General features: G+C 46.3%; 1 protein-coding gene across 14 annotated transcripts in view; it reads left to right on the forward strand.

Moving 5' to 3' along the window:
• The first annotated feature begins 1308 nt into the window (after nucleotides 1-1308).
• The window catches only part of WNK1 (WNK lysine deficient protein kinase 1), a 94329-nt gene continuing 76042 nt past the window's right edge, over nucleotides 1309-19595 (forward strand). For all 14 annotated transcript variants that reach the window (XM_066184248.1, XM_066184245.1, XM_066184249.1 and 11 more), the window contains exon 1: nucleotides 1309-2917. In XM_066184248.1, coding sequence (XP_066040345.1) covers nucleotides 2150-2917 — 768 coding nt within the window. In that variant the 5' untranslated portion in view covers nucleotides 1309-2149. The remainder of the gene's footprint in view (nucleotides 2918-19595) is intronic.

Genomic DNA, 19595 nt, shown 5'->3' on the forward strand with positions numbered 1-19595 from the left:
GAACAACAGGGTGTTTGCTGGGAACATATTACTTACTGAGGGAATTTTCTTAATTTTCTTTTTCTTCCTCAATGTAATTTTTGCTCTGTAGCTGCCTGAAAGTCATGGTACAAAATCATGTACTCCTCCTTCAGTACATTCCAGCTGACTTCAAAAGACTGCTGCCGTAAGAAGGAAAGTGCTTGGTTTTGGTTTATTGATACAAAAGAGGAACATGATATAAATAATTTAGATGACTCGTCTTTGCCAAAGCCTTATCAACCTGGAAGTTCCCGATTCATGTCAGCGTTCACGTGGGCTCTGGCTGCTGTACAGCCCGGATTCAGCTGCAGCAGCCACAAACATGACTGAAGTGGCCACAAGGTAACACTTGGGTTAAGGGCAGAGGCTGCAAATTCTCTTTCTTATGAAAAATGACATTTACAGAGCAGTTAATCGCACTTTGGGTCGCTTGGCCACTCAGTGCCCCTTCAGATGGCCTCAATGGAGGAAAACCCCAGTACCCAACTACACGGAGTGATTGTTGCCCACGATTTTAGAGAACTTTAGAGGCTGTTTGAAAACACGGCCTCACTGCTGTCTCCAGCATCTTCCCAAGGGGAAGTGGAGCAGCAGGCACCGATCTCTTCTGTCTGGTGACCTGTGACCCGAGGGAACGGCCCGGAGCTGTGCCGGGGCAGGTTCAGGGCGGGGATCAGGGAAAGGCTTTTCCCCCAGAGGGCAGCGGGCACTGCCCCGGCCTGCCGGAGCCCCGGGAGCGTTCGGACAAGGCTCTGGGGCACACGGGCTGGCTCCGGGTGTCGCGGGCAGGGCCAGGAGCGGCACTCCGTGATCCCTGGGGGTCCCTTCCAACTCGGGATGCTCTATGAAATGTATTTATCTACTTGTAGACAGTATCTAAAGCAATACACACATTCAAAATATTTAACGTGTGGGTGTAACGCAGGACTTGAAGAAAGGAGCAGTGCAAGAGGACTCGGTGCCTTTTGACCCGCAGGGCGGGTGGAGGAAGGGGCGGCCGCGCAGGACCAGGACAGGGGTTCCCCGAGGCTGGGCGCACGCCGGGATCCTCCGTGTCCCTCTCTTCCCTCCACGGATCCTCCTTGTCCCTCCTTTCCCTCCATCCCGGGGACCCACGGGCGGCTCCGGGGCGCGGCTCGGCGGCCGGAAACTACAACTCCCGTGATGCCCCGCGCGGCGGGCGCGGCCACTCCCCGGGCGGCGGCGTGAGGGGACGACGCGCGGCCCGGGCTCGGGCGGGGCGTGGCCGGCGGCGCGGCTCCTCCTCCCCCCCGGACCGTGTGTCGGTTCGGGCTCCCGCCGTCGCCATTTAGCGCCGAGGCGTCGCCGGGCGGCCGCGCTCGGTCCTGCCCGCCGGGCGCCACCCGCACTCGGCTCCGCGGCGGCCCCGGTGAGCGGCGGCCCCGGGCAGCGGCGGCTGCGGGCCGCGGGCAGCAGGAGCGGTAGCCGGAGAAGAAGAAGAAGAAGAGGGAGGAGGAGGAGGAGGGTTTCCGGCTCCGCGTGAGGCGGCCGCGGCTGTCGGAGAGAGCGCGGCCCGGCCGCGCGGGCGGTGGCTGCGCCTGCCGGGCGGTGGAGAGGCCGCGGCCGCCATGGGCGCCCCGGTGAGGCGGGGCTGAGCCCCCGGGACCCCTTTCCCTGCCCTGGGCCTGCCCGGGCCTCTGCCGCTCGGAGCGAGTGACTGAGCGCGGCCGCTTTCTTGGCGTACGGGCCTGCGCCCCGCTCCCTCCTCGCGTCCCGGCCCCTTTCCTTCCCCTCCCCGCGGCCGGGCCGGCCCCGCTCGCTCTCCATCGCCGGCGGTAACTGCAGCCGGCGAGGCACCGGCGGCCTCCCCGCTGCTCGGGCTTTCCCTTCCCTCGCCGTCCCCCGCTCCGAGCCGGCGCCCCGTGTCCGCTCCCGGTGCTCCATGTCGGCCCCGCTGCCCGGCTCCCCGCTGCAGGATGGATGCAGACGCTGACCGGGGATCCACCCCGCCGGCCCAGCCTCCCAGCTCCGCCGCGAGGAGCCCTTGGGACCCTCCTCTGTTGCAGCTGCAACGGCAGCCGCGGCCGGGCGCGCTCCCCGCTCAGTGACCGGCCCCTCTCTCGCCTCCCGCCGCCGCCCCGCCACAGCCGCGCTCCCCCGGGGCACCATGTCGGGGGACGCCGCCGGCAGCGGCCCCCCGAGCCCGCGCTTCCTGGTGCCGCCGCCGCCGCCGCCCAAGAACGGCTCCAGCTCGGACAGCTCCGTCGGAGACAAGCTGGGAGCCGCCGAGCACGGAGCCGCCGGTGCGGCGGGCGGCGGGCCGGGGAACGGCGGCCGCAGCGAGGAGTACCGGCGCCGCCGCCACACCATGGACAAGGACAGCCGAGGGGCGGCAGCCACCGAGCACCGCTTCTTCCGCCGGAGCGTGATCTGCGACTCGAACGCCACGGCCTTGGAGCTGCCCAGCCTGCAGCCCGCGGCGCCCTCGGGCCCCGTGTCGGGAGGCAGCGCGGCGCCCTCGGTGTTCCCTGCCGAGGGAGCCGGCCGGACCGCTTACGCCCCTGCCAGCGCCGCCGAGCCCGACTCGCGGCCGCCGCCGCCCGCCCCGCTCCCGCTGGAGGGACGGGCTGCGGGGGAGCCCCCGGCCGCCAAGGATGCCGCCCCGCTGCTGCCTAAGGAGGAGGAGGACGGGGAGGAGGCGGCCGCGCTGCCCCCCAGCAGTGCCGCCGGCAGCCTGTCAGCCGCCAGCCGGGAATTCGAGGAGCGGAGAGCGCAGCAGGAGGACATCGAGGAGCTCGAGACCAAGGCGGTGGGCATCTCCCCGGATGGCCGCTTCCTCAAGTTTGACATCGAGATTGGAAGAGGCTCTTTCAAAACTGTGTACAAAGGACTGGATACTGACACCACCGTGGAAGTTGCCTGGTGCGAGCTACAGGTAAAGTGAATAAATAAAAAAAGCGAATTATCACAGCGCAGTCACTCTCCCAGGTGCTAGTCATCGTGCTTGAAGGGGCTGAAACCCATCAGCTCGAGGTCTGCTTCATTCGGAAGGCACTGCAGACCTTACCTGAGGCAGTCCTTGGGAAGAAAGGTGCATCCTTTCCCTAGTGTCAGTTTGCCTTTTAATTATTTTAAATACTGTGCTCTCCGAAGAGTCTTTTAGCTTTATCACCACAAAACGTGCTGCGGTTCTGTTTCGTGTAGTGTCTTGCATTTTATGCCTCCAAAAGGTAGCTTGGAGGATTGTAAAATCGCTTGTGTGCAGCTTCAGGGAGACTGAGGGGAGATGTGTGAGTGAATGTCGACTTGAGCTACCCTTAATGGTTCAGGATTTGTTTGGGTGTTTTTCTTAAGAAAAGAAGTGAAAACATTAACTTCACAGCTGTTTCATAGGTAGTGGCAGTGGATTCCTGTGGGATGGATAACTCCAGAATATGCACAAGTCAGGCACTGTATCACACCGTTTGGCTTTGCAAAGCTGTGTTCTCATTCCTACTTGCAGGGCTCATACTTGTTAACAGGACAAGGAAAGAAAGACATTATCTGCCCTCTGAAGCTTTAGAAAACGCCCTGAAGTTTAGCCTTTCTAGATGACTGGTGGATTAAAGCGGACTAACGTGCTGCTCTTTTATCAAGTTTCTGGGCCGAGCAGAGTGAGAGTTCTGTAGGAGCCCGGTCTAGGATGGCAAGAACACCTCAGAGTCTGCGAGTCAGAGCTTGTGTAACAGGCACAGGTTGCTGTGCAACAACCTGAAAAGAAGTGGGAAGAGCTTGGAGGACCAAGAACAAATACCTGGTGTGCTGGTTTGTTTTCAAAGCCTGGGAGTTAAGTTAAAGGTTTAGTGTTGGTGTTTTGGTGTTGAGTTTTGGTGCAATCCATGAAAGGGCTCGTGTGGTATGTCTTTATTATTGGTTGTGTTCCCAGACAAAAGAGAGTTGGGTGAAAATCCCACAACTCTTTGTAGGGTTTTTAAGCAGTCGGTGGCTCACAAATGATTGATTGCAGTAACTGCACCAGAACTTTCTCTGAAGCACTTGTATATCTGTTCCAGTCAAGCTGAGGGAATTTACTAAAAGCTTTCTTAATTTGTATTCAGATTTGCTTTTGGATGGTTGCTCAAGCATTCTACCAGTATCTTGGTTCATTATGTTATTGCCATTATTCTGTGCCTACTGACTGTGGAAGAAAGCTTCCAGTTTTCTTTGTGACCCTTCAGCGTGCCCTGCTCCTCCAAGCTGGCTACATACTTGCTGTGGTGGTCCTGTTTCAGCGTTGATTTTAAATTTAAAGTGAAATGATCAAGGGTTGGGCTCTGCTGAAGCTTCACTTGCGCAGTTTGAACTGTGAGGAGATTAATAACCCGTCAAAATTACATGACTTTTATTTGCAATTTTAATCTTTCCAATTTTCGAGTTCTGTGACTTTAATCTCTGAGGACTATTTTAATCTTCACACTTACTGATCAGAAACTAACATCAGCTTGGCATCAGTTGCTTTTCACCAGTGTTGCCTGTTGAAGTGTCTTCATCATCATCATCAGTGGACAAACTGGAGAAGCATCACCTTTGAAGGAGTGTAATAGAGAAGCTCATTTTTAGAGGGCATGTTGCTGGGCTTTCAATTGATTGGTGGGTTTCATGAGTACTATCAGAATTGACAAGTTGCAAAAAACATGAATGGAAATCTTTGCAAGGGGGAAATACTCGCTGTGTTGCTCAGAGGGGAGCTGCATTGCAGGAGTGCCTTGTGGGTTAAGGTAAGCCTGATTGATTCCAAAGGCTGTATTTTTCTTCTCGGGAGACAGTACAAAGGGACAAATTTAAAATAGGAATGTACATTTTATAGCTGTTAAAAGCATTTGCTGAAGGAGCTAGCTTCTACAGCTAGTAGAATATTTGAAGATTAGGTCCTGTTTTATTGTTTGTGACTAGAAAGAAAAGGAGGACCTTGGTATTTATTGGGATGGTGGTTATATCCTCTTTTATAGGAAAATGTAATTGTTACGCGTGATTTGTATCAAAATGAAACCTGCATTCACAAAGATGAACTAAAACTTGGATGTTTTTGGTTTTCCAGGATGCCGTGGTTTGAGGACTGGTGAATCTTCAAAGCATGATTATTTTATTAGGGAAATGTGAATGATTTTTTTCCGTGCTGTGTTACAGTGACCATAACTAACTGATGGTTCCTTGAATTATCTTGAAATAATGTTCCTCAGCAATAATAGTTTTTCTCTATCTTCCTGCTAGCAAGTGTAGGCATCCGAGGTGTCCCACGTCCCCAGAGTCCTCTAAACGGCGCTGCTGAAGATTTTGTGCTGGTGTCTGGCACAATGACTTTTTAATTCTGAGTAATGCAACTATGCCTAATTATTTTGTATGTGCTCTGTAGCTGCGAAGATCAAAACCTGAGATTATGACTATGCTTCCTTTGAGAGGAAGTTTAGATGCTGTTTATGAAATGCAGCTTGTGTTCCCAAGTTAGTGAAACTGTGGAGGATATTGCTCATGTCCTCAAGGCTCTTGAATTGCCTTGTAATTGAATTGTCCCTTCTGCTTGATGAATTGATCTGTGCAGGAAGTAGAAGGGGGAAGAGCTGATATTCACTGGGTGACCTGCTGGTTGGTGTTGGTATCTCCAGCAAGCCAACACTCTATTTTTTTCTGGATCTGTGGGAGATGAGTTAATTTTGTTGAATGTAACAAAGACCCAAGGCAGGTGTGACCGATGGGCTATCCTAGTTTACTTTGTGACCTGTCCCTATGAAGCGAGCTGGAAATGAACCCACTTTAAAATCCTGTGTGCAGGTGTTTAAATGTGAAATACCTGCCCTGCTGTGAATGTAGTGGAGCTGTGAAGAGCTCAGCAGCTACTGCTTCAGCTGCTGCAAGGAGATTGGGAGTGTAGGGTTGGCCTTCAAATACTTTTATTCCCCTTGTATGTATTCATCTCAGCTCTAGTTATTCTGAGTCAAGTGTGCCTCCTACTGTTGTCATTAGCACATCTCATAAATGGACTAAAATAGTAGTTGGGGTTACTAATTAAAGGGGTTTTAAGTAGGTGGGTGTTGACAAAAGTGGTCTTTGTAGATTATGTTTGAGCAGTGAGTTTGTCACCTCTGTACAGTTCAGGTAATGTTGTGGCTAAAATGTGATGCCTTCCCCTGATGCATTAAGTTTGCAAAGTAATGCCAGAAGTAGCAAGTCATACAGTTGGCTGCAGAAGCCAAATCTTAGTGCTATTGTGTCATCCCTCTGAGTCCCTCTGTGAGTGGTTTTAAATCAAGATTGTGATTTAACTGCTGGTTTACAGAGCAGTACAGATTGCTGCAGTCACTTGCTGGACTGCGAAATCTTCTATCCAGAGTTATTGCTCTGGGTTATTCAAATGAGTAACTTTTCAAATAGGAACATGCTTGCTGATGTGGAATACTCCTTTGGACTGTTTGTCAGGCACCCGAAGACTTAGCTCTCATTTGGGCAGTGTGTCCTGTTGAGGGAAGCAGGGTTTATAGCCTGGTGCCACAAAGGTGTTTGCAGTGGCTGGAGTCAGGTCCTGGTGATGAATGGTGTGCCCTGCAGAGCAGCTCTGGGTGAGCTGTGTCCCTCCTGGCCCTGTGCTCTGGCAGAGGCTGTCTGGGCACTCACACGCACACTTAGCAGTGCACCTCCCCACTGACACATGGCTTTGCCTCTCTTGCTCTGGCTGCAGTGTGCTGTCAGGTTGTTCTGCTGAAGGAGTAAAGAGGAGCTGGAGTGGCTCTTCCTGAGCAGCTCAGAGTCTCCAGGAGCTGGGCAGGTGAAAGCGACGCACCAAGTTTGGTGTACTCGTTACTGTTCTCAGGGAAAGCTGACTGTGAGTTTGGGTCCCTTCAGGTATAAATCATCTGAGTAATGAATTGGTGTAGGTTACACGTGTACAGTTCTCTAGCAGATGTCTAACTGCAAACCAAGTGTGGTGTACAAATGGATTTTTCTTACGTAGGAAACAGTGGTGAAAAACCAGCTGGGAACAAGCATAGTGCCAGGACTAGATGTGAACCATGAGATTCTGTATTGCACTCTGGTAAAAATGATCATGCAGGTGACACTTTGCAGCAGGAAACAGCGAGGTACTAAATAATATTTCCATCTGTCAGAATTTTTCTGAGTCTAACAATGTTAACTTGAAACTTAGAGTGCAGGAAGTAGCTTGGATGTGATGTATAGCTTCACTTTCAGTGACACTTCAGATTTAACGATGCCTATCTTTATCTCTTAGTCTTTAAGCTATATTTAATGGTGATTTTTAGGTCAGCAGACAACAATGGAATGCAGTTCCTGTACTTTAGAGTGTAGACTCCACTGCAGACTTACCATGATAAATATCAGCTTGCTGAAGTCAATGTATAATGCTTAAAATTCTCTATTCTTTCTGGACAGGCAGAGCTGAGAATGTTTCAGAAGTTGCACATTCAAGTCTGACAACCAGAAAAGGTCTTTTATCACATAACTGTGGCATCCTGTAGTCTTTTTTTTTTTCCTTTTTAAAAAGCTGTTTGCATATTGCTCACTAGGAGTCCTGACTGCAAAGATACTGGCTCTGGTGCACAATCATGTAGCTACATTAAAGCAAAATGGAAAACCTGCTCTAGACCTTTCTGCAGTGAGAGGAAGCTGAGGAGTGTGGACCTGGAATTCTTCTGTCAAGCACTGTTGGAAAACGATTACCTTCTGTTAGTTCTGGAGAAGCAGTCAATATCCTGAAACAAATAGGCATTCTTTGAAAGCTCTGGCTGGGGTTGAATTCTGATTCTTTCAAAATTCGTTTTCTGAAGCTTTTACTGGAAGATCAGGTCCAAGTCCAGTGCAGTGTGCTGGCTCCCGTGCCTGCCCTGTAGCTCACATCAGTGTTTACAATGCTTTACTGGTTTGTGGGCACAGTTCTGTGGCTGCAGCAGCAGTGAGCCTCCCGTGTGTGACTGCTCCTGGGCCGGCTGCCTCACTGTCACAGATGTAGATTGATCAAGGTATGTGACAATCTGTCGGCAGCGTGCTGTCCTTATTATCTCTTCTGTTTTCAGCTCTACAAATTGGAAAACGCTGACAGTGAAATCTGTAAAGCTGTAAGTGTGCAACGGGCTTATGGCACTTCCAGGATGCTGGATTCCCAAGTGTGCACGTGCAGGGAACGTGAAATTTTGTGCAGTAAAGTTGAAATTTTTGCTGCTTCCCTATGTCATAGGGCAGAACAAATTACTGGTACTTACTGGCTTCAGATGTCTGATGTGAAAGCTGCTCCTTCTGCTAAAGATGAAAACCCAGCCATATTCTTGGGTGTTTGTGCTGTAATTGATACAATTGACAACTTGATAAATGACATGGGAAAGGAGCCAGACTAATTACCTGCAGGAGTATAAACAGTGGTCAGGCTCCCTCAGACTGGACAAAGGTGACCCTGAAAGAGAGAAGGGAGCTTTTGAAGTACATTCTGGAGCTGCAGCTGTTAGGAGACCTCTCCTTAGGAAAATAATCTTACCTCAAAGGGATATCACTTTTGGAGATGGCTGTGGTTCATTTTGTAACTGGCTGGTTGTGAGGCAGTAAATACAATCGGGTAAGTACATTCTGAAAATGCAGCATTTCTTACTGAAATAAACAGGCTCTTATTTGTCACTTCCATGGGTTTGAGAGGTGCAGAATTAAATCTCTTCAATGAGATTTGTTTTGGGCTGTTGTGGCTTAAAACACTTAGCTTCATAACAAAACTTTAGAGGGCTGGGGAAAAGTACCAGGTCTGTAATCTTTCTTTGTAAGGGAAAAAACCCCGGCTGATAAAAGCTCCCTGGAGACATCCTGTACAGAGTCCTTTGAGAGCCGTGGAGCAGAGTAATAAATAAAACAAGCAGTAATAGATCTGTGGTAGTCTCCATGGATGCAGCGCAGTTTTCAATCCCTTTTGGTTAGCAACATCCCTCTGGGCCACATGTTCTTTCTCTTATTTTGTCTTTGTTGGTTTTGTTTCTTGCAGCAGCTTGTTAAACATCACAGCTCCGACTGACACCCGGGCTCTGCATGCTGCATGTGACAAAGCTGGTGCTAAGCAGTGGCAGGCTCGATGCTTCCTGTCATGCATTTCCTGTAAAGATCACCAACCTTTTTCTGAGATTAGTAATTGGGCCTTGCAAATCATGGTTCGGTTGAATTCATGGTCGGAGTGTTGTTCTGTTTAGTTTGTCAGTCTGCGTAATGGATGTAACGTTTGAGTTATAAGAAAGATAATAAATGTCATGGAAATTTGCAGTGCTCCTGCAGCTGGGCAGGAGCAAAGTCAACTTTCTCTTGACTTAGCATGTGTTTGTGGGGTTTGATGGTGGTGGTGTTTATTTTTAATAGCAGATGGTAGGAAGTTACTGGTTTTGACTATTAAAACTTCAGATAATGATGCTGTGGTTTTAAGTAGATCATGATGTGTGTACTACACCACACTGGGAAAAATGCTCTTCCAGTACACTTGGAACAGTTTGTATTCAAATAGCGGGATTTGTCGTGCTGAAAATTGATTTCTTGGAGTAGTTGAAGGCCTTTATCTAACATGAACCATCTGCATGTCTTTTAAAACCTGTTGTTTAAATTCTTGTCCAAATGAACAAGACTCAGTTTTTATACTGGCTTCATAAGCATTTTTGTGGAAGCTGCTTACATTCCCTAGGACTGTCTTATAGGTCAGTTTGGGAGTCATTTGGGGTGTGTATTGAACCTTGAACAGCGTTAGGATGTTTTTGGTCAAGATATTACAGATACCCTCCTTTCTACTGTTTCCAGTTTCCTCAGCGTATTTTCAGGTTGTCATACCAGCACTTCTCAGCGTGTGGTTTTGGTTGCCCTCCTTCCCTGTGGGAGAGCTGGGGGAAGTGGAGAGGTGATGAGGGTGGTGATGTTTGAGAGGGGAGCTTGCTCCTGTCTTGTCTTTTGAGCACAGCCCGCAGGATAGCCCTGTCCCCATGCTGCAGAGGATAAACCTGGTGTCACTGTTTTGTGCTATGCTCTTAACCCAAAAGGAGATCCATGCAGCAGTGTCACCACAGGTGCTGGCAAATCTTTTTTTCTAAAAGGTCAGAATAAAGTCGCGAGTGGAATGCAGTGACCAAAATTCAGATCTTGGGCACAGTTCTGAGCTTCATCCTGCTTGTCATTTTCCCCTGCTGATGGCGGGTATGTCGCACACGTCCAGAATATTCTGGAGTGCTTCAAGATTTGCCTGGGGAATTCCAAGCAGCGCTGCGTTACTTTGCCTGGCTCACAAATAATTCTACATGCTCTCAGGTGAAGTTTTAGCAAAGGAAATGGCAGCCTGATAAAAATTGGACTGGTGCTGTTGTGTTGTTATATCACAGCCTTGCAGAAACTGTGTATTAATATGTATCTAAAGCAGTAAGCAGTTTTTACAAGGCTAGCTCATTCTAAATCACACAGAGACTACCTGCTACCTTGAATTTGTCATTTTAGGTCTAAGGAGAATCTTTGGGAGTGCTGCCTATATACTTAGACTCTAGAAAGGATGCTGTATACTTGATGGCCTTGTAACTAAAATATCTATGAGCTTTCCAAGTGATGTGTCAGTGACACTGGAATAAATGTGTTTAAATGTAGGTGGTGCCATTTTTTCCCCATTATCTATGTGCCCCAGAACATGGTTCTGAAGTCACCTGCTTCATCTGTTGGGAATCTGTGGATTCTCTGGAGTCTCTGTTCTCAGGACAGGATCACTGTGGTGCATTTCAGGTGTTCAAATTTTGCGGGTGGGGTTAGCAGGACTCCTCAGATGTTAGCAGTAGGATTAAAACGAAGAGGAACATCACAACTTGTGATGTTGTGCCCAGAGTGTTTCTGATCCTGTTGTCTCTGTTGGACAAGCACTCCCTGACAGAACCTTTTAGTAGGTCCTGTTGAGCTGCTCTGCTCCTGCTGCAGGAAGATAGCGGTGTGGGAAATAAGCTTTGTTAGAGCTCTTGGAGGAGGCAGCAGTGATGTTATTTCCATTTTGCTGTTCTGGGTCATCCCTTTCATCTGCATGTTTCAGCCATTTCTGGTTTCATTGCATCAGCAGTTGAAGATTGTGTGTTCTGATAGCAGGTTTGGGACTGGTGGCAGAAAGGTCAAGATGGAAAAACCCAATTATGCAATTGTGAGTTTAATGCCAGCGTTTAGGAGAATTTGAAAAGAACGGGAATACCAATCTCTTTGTATGGAGCTGGGGCAAAGCTGTTCCAGCTTTGCTGAGCTAAGTGGAGGATAGTGCAAAGCTGATACCAGCAGCCATGTGCATTTTGTCTGGTTTTGGCCAGTTAACGCAGTCCGGTGATAGTTTAAAACTACCCAGCTGATGGCGTGACCCAGCTCTCCTTGCCCATTGTCCTCTCCTGGGCTAACCTGGGCCTTGCTGCTCCTCTGCTGATTGTTGGTGGCAAGTTTATGACCCCAGCCTGGGCTAGACTCATGACATGCAAACAATAACCCCCAAATATTGCTATTAAAAGCTTCAGCAATCCAGGCTGATTATCTTAAGGATCTGCAAATCTATGGGAGCTTATGTAATATGCATCTGTTAATGGCAATTTCTGAACCGTTAGCAGGTTTTGCTTAAATGTTGCAAAATGTTACCATGTCTGTTTTCAAATCTGCCTCTTTCAAATGAGACTTCTATTCTAGCGAATATTTTCCAACACAGAACTATTTTTGGTTCGTCTTGATCTTTATCCAGCTGCTTATGGTACGCTTTCATTTGGGAAATGTAGGTTATCTTTCCATGTAAAAATGCAAGATGCTGAGTTAATGGGCTTTGTTATAGCTAATTTGAACTCGGTCTGCAAGTCCTCCTTAAATTAAAAATGTCATGATGAGGCTAAATTTGAGTTAGAGAGTTCTTGAAGCAGCCCATTCAGATAAATATCCTACTGTGACAAATACTGTCTGAGAAGTGATTGATTTTTTTCTTTTCTTTTTTTTTTTTTTTTTTTAATATTGCCCCCTCTGGATGCAGCCCAGTAGAGATTGACAGTATGTAGAATGCCCTTTGAGGGCAGGCTTTTTATTTGCATTTATCATGATTTGGGGTTTAGTCAGTTGTTTGGTTTGCCAGGAAGAGTATGCTGAAGAGGGAGAAACAACAGAAGTGTCTGATACAAAAATAAGACTTGAAGTTTAGTTTTAGAATTACTTTTTTTCTTCCTGTGGCTTTCTCTACTTCCTTTATGTGCAGCTTGAGCTTCTTTCTGCAGACTCAAAAGCAGAAATGTATTTTAGGTTATTTGTGCCAGGAGGGGTGGTGGTGAGTTACACAGGGTGCTTGAATTTGAAATGTTTTGCCTCTTGATGGCAACTGTGAGCCAGTTAAGGTGATGGTATGATTTCTTTTGCTGGTGTCTTTATGCAAGCCTGAACACATCTGAGAGGTTCAGTGTTTACCCTCAGGAAAAAAAAAAATAGTGAAGTGCCTCAAGATTGCTGCTGAAGAGTTAAATGCTGCAGCACCCCAGTGCATTGTGTGTGTTCCATACCTGGAGATCTGTCACAAATTGTCTGAAGTGCTCAGGTTTCCTTCCAGCATTTCTGTGACTAGCTGTGTATGATAACACTTCAGGTAGGAGAAACAGCCAGGTGCCTTGGCTTTTGTCTTGGGACTGTGGTTCAGAAAAAGTGATATTCTTCCTCCCATCCAGTCTGGAATCTTACTTCTGAAAGTTGGGCCAATCACAGAAAACCCAGCAGAACTGAGGTTTGATTTATTGGTGTTGGAGAGTCTGAAATCTGTTCTTATTGTTGACTGAAGTGGGGTTTTTTTCCAACAAACTTTGAGAGTATAAAAAGCATTATTGTACGAAGGTGAGGAACAGCAAAACCCCTTGTTTCTTAGGATGTATGTGACATTTCAAAGTTTTAGGACCAGGCAAGTTTAAAACCATGAATTGATTCTGAGAGTTCCTATTGCTATGAATGGGTAGTTCATGAAAGTATCATTTTAATACTTGTTCTGAAGTTTGTGGATTTCTTGCTTGCTTTTTGCCAAAATGCTTCCCTTTCCAGTCTTAGATTAGTAACCTCTTATTGAGTAAGCCACCCACTGTGGATATGCATCAGTTTGTGTTTTCTTTCCGGGTGAAATATTTGTGTAACTTTCACAAACAGATAAAATCATGGTATGGATGCATTCAGGCTTTGAGCTGCATAAGCCCAGCAGCCTCTAAGGCTGAGCGTTTTGTTGCTCTTTGTTGTGGGTTTTTTAGTGTTTTGTAATAGATCGTGAATGTGCATGTTTTGTCTTTGAATAACTTTGTGACCATAACTTAAGTGTTTGAAAGAATGTTTTTGGGACTGGAGAGACGTCTATCCCACACCAGCATCTGTGGCCTAGTTAGTGGGGAGATGACTAAGTGCTCCGGAAGGTTTTCTGGGTCACTTCTCTAAGATACGTAGTTGAATTGGTCTGAACTGTGCAGTTGAACAAGAGTGAGAAAAACTTTCTAGTCTCGCTGCTCCAAATGGAGAGGTTTTGTGAAAATTCCCAGTGTACCCAAGCTATAAATGGTTTCTCCTTGGTAAACCTGTGCTGTAAAATTCCATTATTGGTTGGTCTCTGGGAGAAGGCATCCTTAGATTCTAAACCGCGTGAGTGAATTTGAAATAAGTGATAAACTGATTTGGAATCCAGGAGAACTAACAGTAGTGCAGTGATGATGTCGAATGGGGAAGCAAAGGAATGGTTCAGTTTTGTGAAGAAAGCTTAAGTAGCTTTAGATTAGGTTGGGCTAACCAAGGGAAGTAAGGCAGGATCAGCTGTGCTAAAGCAGCTGCCTGTTCTTTCAACATCAGCGAAATAATTCCAAAATTCTTTTGTGGAAAGCTCTGTTATTTGCTCTTGCTGCAAATTGCTGGCTTGTGTTCTGAATTGTCCAGCTGCAGGTTTGCTTTGCTGCAGTTCTGCAGTGGTTTGACCCCTGCCACAAAACAGTTGTGACTCCTAATGTGGCAGCTTAGAAGATAATACCGAGTTTCTGAGGTGCGATTGTGCTGCTGTGGCACGTCCAAAACTCTGTGTATTGCTCAACTTCTGCTCTCGATAACTTTTTGCAACAGCAAACCGCATGGTTTGGGTAACTGTAAAATTTGAAGGAGCGCAGCTACGTTAAATAAAGAGCTGATAACTACCAGGTAATGACGCAACCGATAAGCGTTAACTAAGTCGGTGTGGATGACCGCAGTCAGAAAGCAGCAGGCTGTGAATGAAGCCATGTTTTAAGGATAATTTGTCACTTAAGAGGGGTATGAAATCCGGGGAAGTTGGCATTGGAATTTAGAATGGAAAGAATGAGTTGGTTGATGATGTGGAGAACTATTTTCCACTTTCCCTTTGACTTCTGTCCTTATCTTCTCTGGCAATAATATTCAGGGAAATGGTATCTTTTGTTTCTCTTGTTCCTGTGTGGGAATGGTGATTGTTTTTGCTTCTTACCTGTTCAGGAAATATCCTCATTCCTCCCCCTCCGACAAAATAGTGTATGGTCATTGCCAATGTCATTTTTTGCTTTCTTTTCTAACCTTGGCCTTCCTGGATACTCCTGTTGTCCCAGTATAAACCATCTGGCAAAACAAGGATTTTATTTTCCCCCCCTTGCCCCCTCTTGCACTCTGGAAGGAAGCAGATTTTGTTTTCTGTGTTGAGCTACCCTATGTAAAAGAAGAATGAGCGTGTTTAAAACCTGCATCTAAGCTTTGACTCCTGGAACTGCCTCATCCAAACTTAGATTTTCCAGCTGGTAAGTCAATCTTATCCATGGAAATGTGCTTACTGTTCTCTTGGGAATTTGCTTTATATTCTTGCCTTCTCCCTTCCCCCTTCTCAAGCCAAATTTCTTTCCAGGAAGGGAAAAAAATCCATGGACCAGATTGAGCTTGGGCTGAATAGGGTGTCTCATTTCAGATATACTTTCTGCAGCTACTCAAATGACCAAAACGTAAGTGACAGCTGAGTTGTCTGTTTGTCATGGGTCAAGGGCAGTCCAGCTCAGCAGTTTCCCTTTCCTCTTCCCTGAGGTTTGTTTGGAAGCAGTGGTGATTTGCCATTTTATGTAGTCATCCTCTTGTCATAAAGACCAGATGGAGATACATCAGTTGTTTCGTGTATAAATACTCAGTCCAACAGCTGTGAGTTTATCAGGAGTCACTGGGATCACAAGTTGGTGACCAAATAGTTTGTTTAGAGGGCCATGAGCATTACTCTGACTTGAACTAAAGCTGTCCCATGAAAACGTTAGAAATAGTCCAAGACCCAATTAAAGAAGAAAGAATGAAGGTGAACCATTTAAATGCAAAATCCATTTTTTTTTGGATGAAGTTACAATTTTTTTCTAGAGTACTACAGAAGTCTTCCTAGGGCTGATGCAAGTGTTTCATCCGCTGATCCTGCATTCTACTGGCAGTGTTTCTACAGTAGCTGAAGGATTGCTCTGAGTTCTAAGCCTCCTTTCCTGTTGTGGTTTTCCTAGGTAAGAACATTGATCCCGAGTGTGGCCCCCGGTCTTCTGGCCAGTTGATAATCCTCAGTCCGTGTTTCAATACGTATTTCTGGCAAAAAAGCTGAGGTGTACCTGGGTGATTCTGGCTGGCAGTGAATTGAGTGTAATGAAAGTTGTAACAAATCTGCTTGACACGGATTATTAAGGGGGTTAACTTGATTTTGCAGGTTGCAGAGGGTTTTTTTTTGTGCAAATAAGGCTATTTGTTCCCATAATATTGAGAAAGGGAGGGGTGGGGAAGTCTGCCAGTGGCCATTGGCTGTTTGGTTACAAAATGTCATGTGCTGCATGGGCTGCTGAGCATGATGTGAAACAAAGTGCCATAAAAAAAAATGTTGAGTGCTAAGTCCATGACTGAAAAAACACTTTAATGGGAGAATGGGCATGGTCACGAACTTAAAATAGCTTCACTGCAAAAACTATTGTAAAGCAAGATTATAGTTCTTGACTAATGAAGACTACAGTGCGTAGGACTGAAACGGAATTAGAAAGGAAACAAAAATTTGCAGTAACAAACGGAGAAATTGACCTCGATTTAGTGAAACCGCTTGTTTCTCAAACCTGGAGAGGAATTTATTGCTCTGAAAAGCCTTCTCCTTCAAAGGAGTAGCTAGGATTTCATGTCCATGCTTTTAGACAACAGAACAATAAATGCTCTTGGCCACACTGCTGGCTCCTAGTCCCTGCAGACCTTCAAGGAGTAACCCCTTGGAACAACCCAGCAAAGAAAATGAGAACCCCAAAGCATTGCCTGGTTGAGTTGCTGCACAGATGTCACTTTTGCTTCCCAGTCCTTTGTGTTTCAGCAGTGGTTTTCAGCTTGAATTCACCAATGCAGAGGTTCACTCTGAGACAAGTGATGGCAGCTCTACAGGTTTGGGGAGTCCAGTGGGAGTCAGGGAGGCTGAAGCTGTGCTGGAGTCTTTTCATGAGGCTTTGTGGCCTTTGAAGTGCATGCTTTCTTCAGTGGAAAATCCTCCTGTGTTTGAATCCATGCACTTGGCCTAGATGGAACGGAGAGCGTGCTTTCCTTTGACATATTGCTGGTGGTTGTGGGGATTCACTTTTTAAAAAAAGTGTGGACCTTTGCTTCAAAATCACGAGGGACTTCAGTCTTCCCTGTTCTCTGACTTTCTATTAAATGACTTGTCTGGGATCGTTCATATTCTGATAAATGTTGGTGTTTTTTCAGCTGTATGTTGGCATGTGAGCTCTTGCTTTGGTGACAGCAAGCTGGGGAGTCTTTCATCTGGACCCTCATGTGAGTGCTCATTTTGTAGTTTCGTGTCAGGTGTCCAGTTTGAGAATCTGGGAGTCGCCAGTGTGTGCTCAGAGGCAGCAAGTTCAGCACTTGGCCTGGCTGTGTCCTGTGGGGTTTGAACCGTGTTGCACATACTGGGATAGAAAAATACCTCGAGCCTTGAATGATGACTTGTGTCAAGCAGAGATCAAGGGTCGTGGTGCTGTGCACTTTGGCACATCCTGGGACACGTTCATCACAGATAAGAGGGGTTGGCTGTCGTATTGGGGAAACAGAGCTGAATTAATTTCCCTTTTTATCAGTTTAGTTTCACTTTATTGTAGGCATCTGTGCATTTAGATTTGTAGTTCTCCCTGAACGGTGGTGGTACAGAGGTTGTTCGTGTCCAGCCACGTGCCCCACGTTAGCCCAGAGTATCCAACAGGACCGTGACTGGTGGTGCTGTAACGTGGGGACTCCAGATAGTCACACTTTGGTCTTGCTGGGTGGTGGGTTTGTTGTTCTTTTTTTTTAATCCTTTTCCTATTGAAATCCTCGTCACGATTTTTGTCTTGTTCTGTGTTCCTAGCAATTCCTGCTATAGCATCTATGGAGAAAAAAAAATCTTGATTGGATGAGGAATCTTGGTTTATCTGCTTTGTAACTCTGTTTCTAATTCAGTGTCTAGCACTAACGATATTGTGTAAGTTAACTCTAGGGAGCCAGCTGATTATTCCATGACAAGCATGCCAGTTTCCCCAAAGAAAGGGCTGCAGAGTAAACTTCAGGACAGAAGAAGGCTTCCCAGGAGACTTGGGAGGCACTGCAGCCACTTTCCACAGTTATTACTGATTTGGGACAGCATTAGGCTGTTATGCCTTACGGGCTGTGCACATCAAGTGTGGTTTTCTTTGATTCTGAGGGTCGAGGAGGTTTTGTGTGTTGTCAAGTCTCCTGTTTCCTCGTCTTCTCCTAAGCAGTGAATTTATCCCTCTGGATCACATGTGGATCCACTTTGGATGTTGCAGCTGTGGAGCTTTGGATAGAAAACACCTTTTGGAGTTTCTAAAGGGTAGTTCAAAGCCCAGAGCTTGACATGCTGTGTTTGAAGTGTTGGGCTTCAGAAAAGGCAAACTAAGTGCATCAGTAGTTTCCTGTTGTCACTCAGAAAAGGATCTGCAAGTGAAGCAATAGTTGCGGTTAGGTCTTTTCAGTAACTGGATTCTAAAAGCGTTGGAGGGGGGTGCTCTCATGCTGAGTATCTGGAAATCCAAGCCCTGGATGCAGTAGGATGAAGCTGCCTAAGGGAATTTGTTCTGGGACTTCCTTGGGTGAAGCGATGTGAGGAGACACCTTGCTTACTTCTGCAGCCCCTCTGTGTGTTGCTGTCAAAAATCCTGCAACAACAATTTAATATTTGAATGTTCAGTCTGAGACTTGGTGATGACATTGGTTAAAATTATCGATAAGCTCCACACGACTGAATCTCTTTGTGTTACCACCCATCAGTTGGCAGGAATTTGATAGTTTATTTCTGAAAGTATGAAAATTAGCATACTTGTCTTTCGTGTTCATTCTGCATTTAGCTCTGTAATGGTCTGTCTTTGGAAGAAGCGTCTTGGTAATGCTCTATATTTACATAGTGGTCATCTGCTTTTAAATTCTTTATTGGTACATGCGGGACTAATACATGAGGCAGCACCGCTTCAGGCTGGGTCCTGTCACACGAGCCTGTTCTCAGCTGCCCAGCTGGTGTGTACCTCAACTACCTGGGCTGCAAATTTTCAAGCCAAGCGTCTGTCTTGAGCTTAATTGTTTAAGAGGCTTCAGCCAAGCTGTTACAGGTCCTTTAGAGAAAAAAGCTTGTTTTATTGCATCCACTGGCACCTTAACCTTTTAAACTTGAGAGCTGTGAAGCAGGGACCTAAAAGCTGTATTGAGACAGGTGTGTTGTCTCTTTGCTGAGGAAGTGTATCCAAGTAAGAGTTTTCAGATCAAAAAACTTTACAAGGAGTGACATTTTCTAGATTAGACTTATTTGGAAACCACCTTTTTTTAAACTCTGGAGACTTGTTCCGTGTTCTAGCCTGTGAATAATCTGTGTCAGCATCTCTATGATGCCACATGAAGCAGTTTGTTGAACTTACTCAATGTGTGTTGGCTTTGTTTTACAAATAAATACCTTTTGTACAGCATGTGCCAGTCAAGCCCTCAGGATGGGAAATGCAGAGTACAAAGCTGTACAACATAATTCAGCTCACTTGTTTGTGTTGCAACTGTTTAAGCCAGGAAATTTTAATATCCTCAGAAATGGCTTGCTTCATCATGTTGTGAGTTTCTCTGGAGAAATAGGAATTGAAGTTTTCAGGCAGAAAGTCTTTTGTGGAGCAGCAGCCTCTCTATTTGTACAAGCAGCAGCCTCTGCAGCTGTTAATCTCAGGAGTCAGATATGGAGAAGCAGCTTTGCTACCAATATGTTGTAATTTGTCTGAAGGAAGCATCTGTGAAAATACACTGCTCAAATCACTTTAGCTGTAGTAAACTCAGATCTTGAAAGGTGAATTTTGCATTATTTTAAAAGCAAACGCCCTAGTCAAAATGTTTGCTTTCCCATTAGCTTTGAGAGAAAAATGTTGTAGAAAGAATGGGATATATAACTTTGATTTTTACCAGATTTGGTAAAAGTCCTTTGTTTAAATCCTTGTTTATCCTTTTTTTGTCTAATGTATTCTAAAATGGAGAAGTTTGTATATTTATAGTTTGTCCTTTTAAATACATATTGGATTTTTCACGTCAAACTGGACTCTTGATGTTCAGGG

Source organism: Chamaea fasciata, unplaced genomic scaffold (genome assembly GCF_029207755.1).
Source record: "Chamaea fasciata isolate MVZ Bird 193981 ecotype frontalis unplaced genomic scaffold, bChaFas1.0.hap1 SCAF_5, whole genome shotgun sequence".
Taxonomy (NCBI): Eukaryota; Metazoa; Chordata; class Aves; order Passeriformes; family Sylviidae; genus Chamaea; species Chamaea fasciata.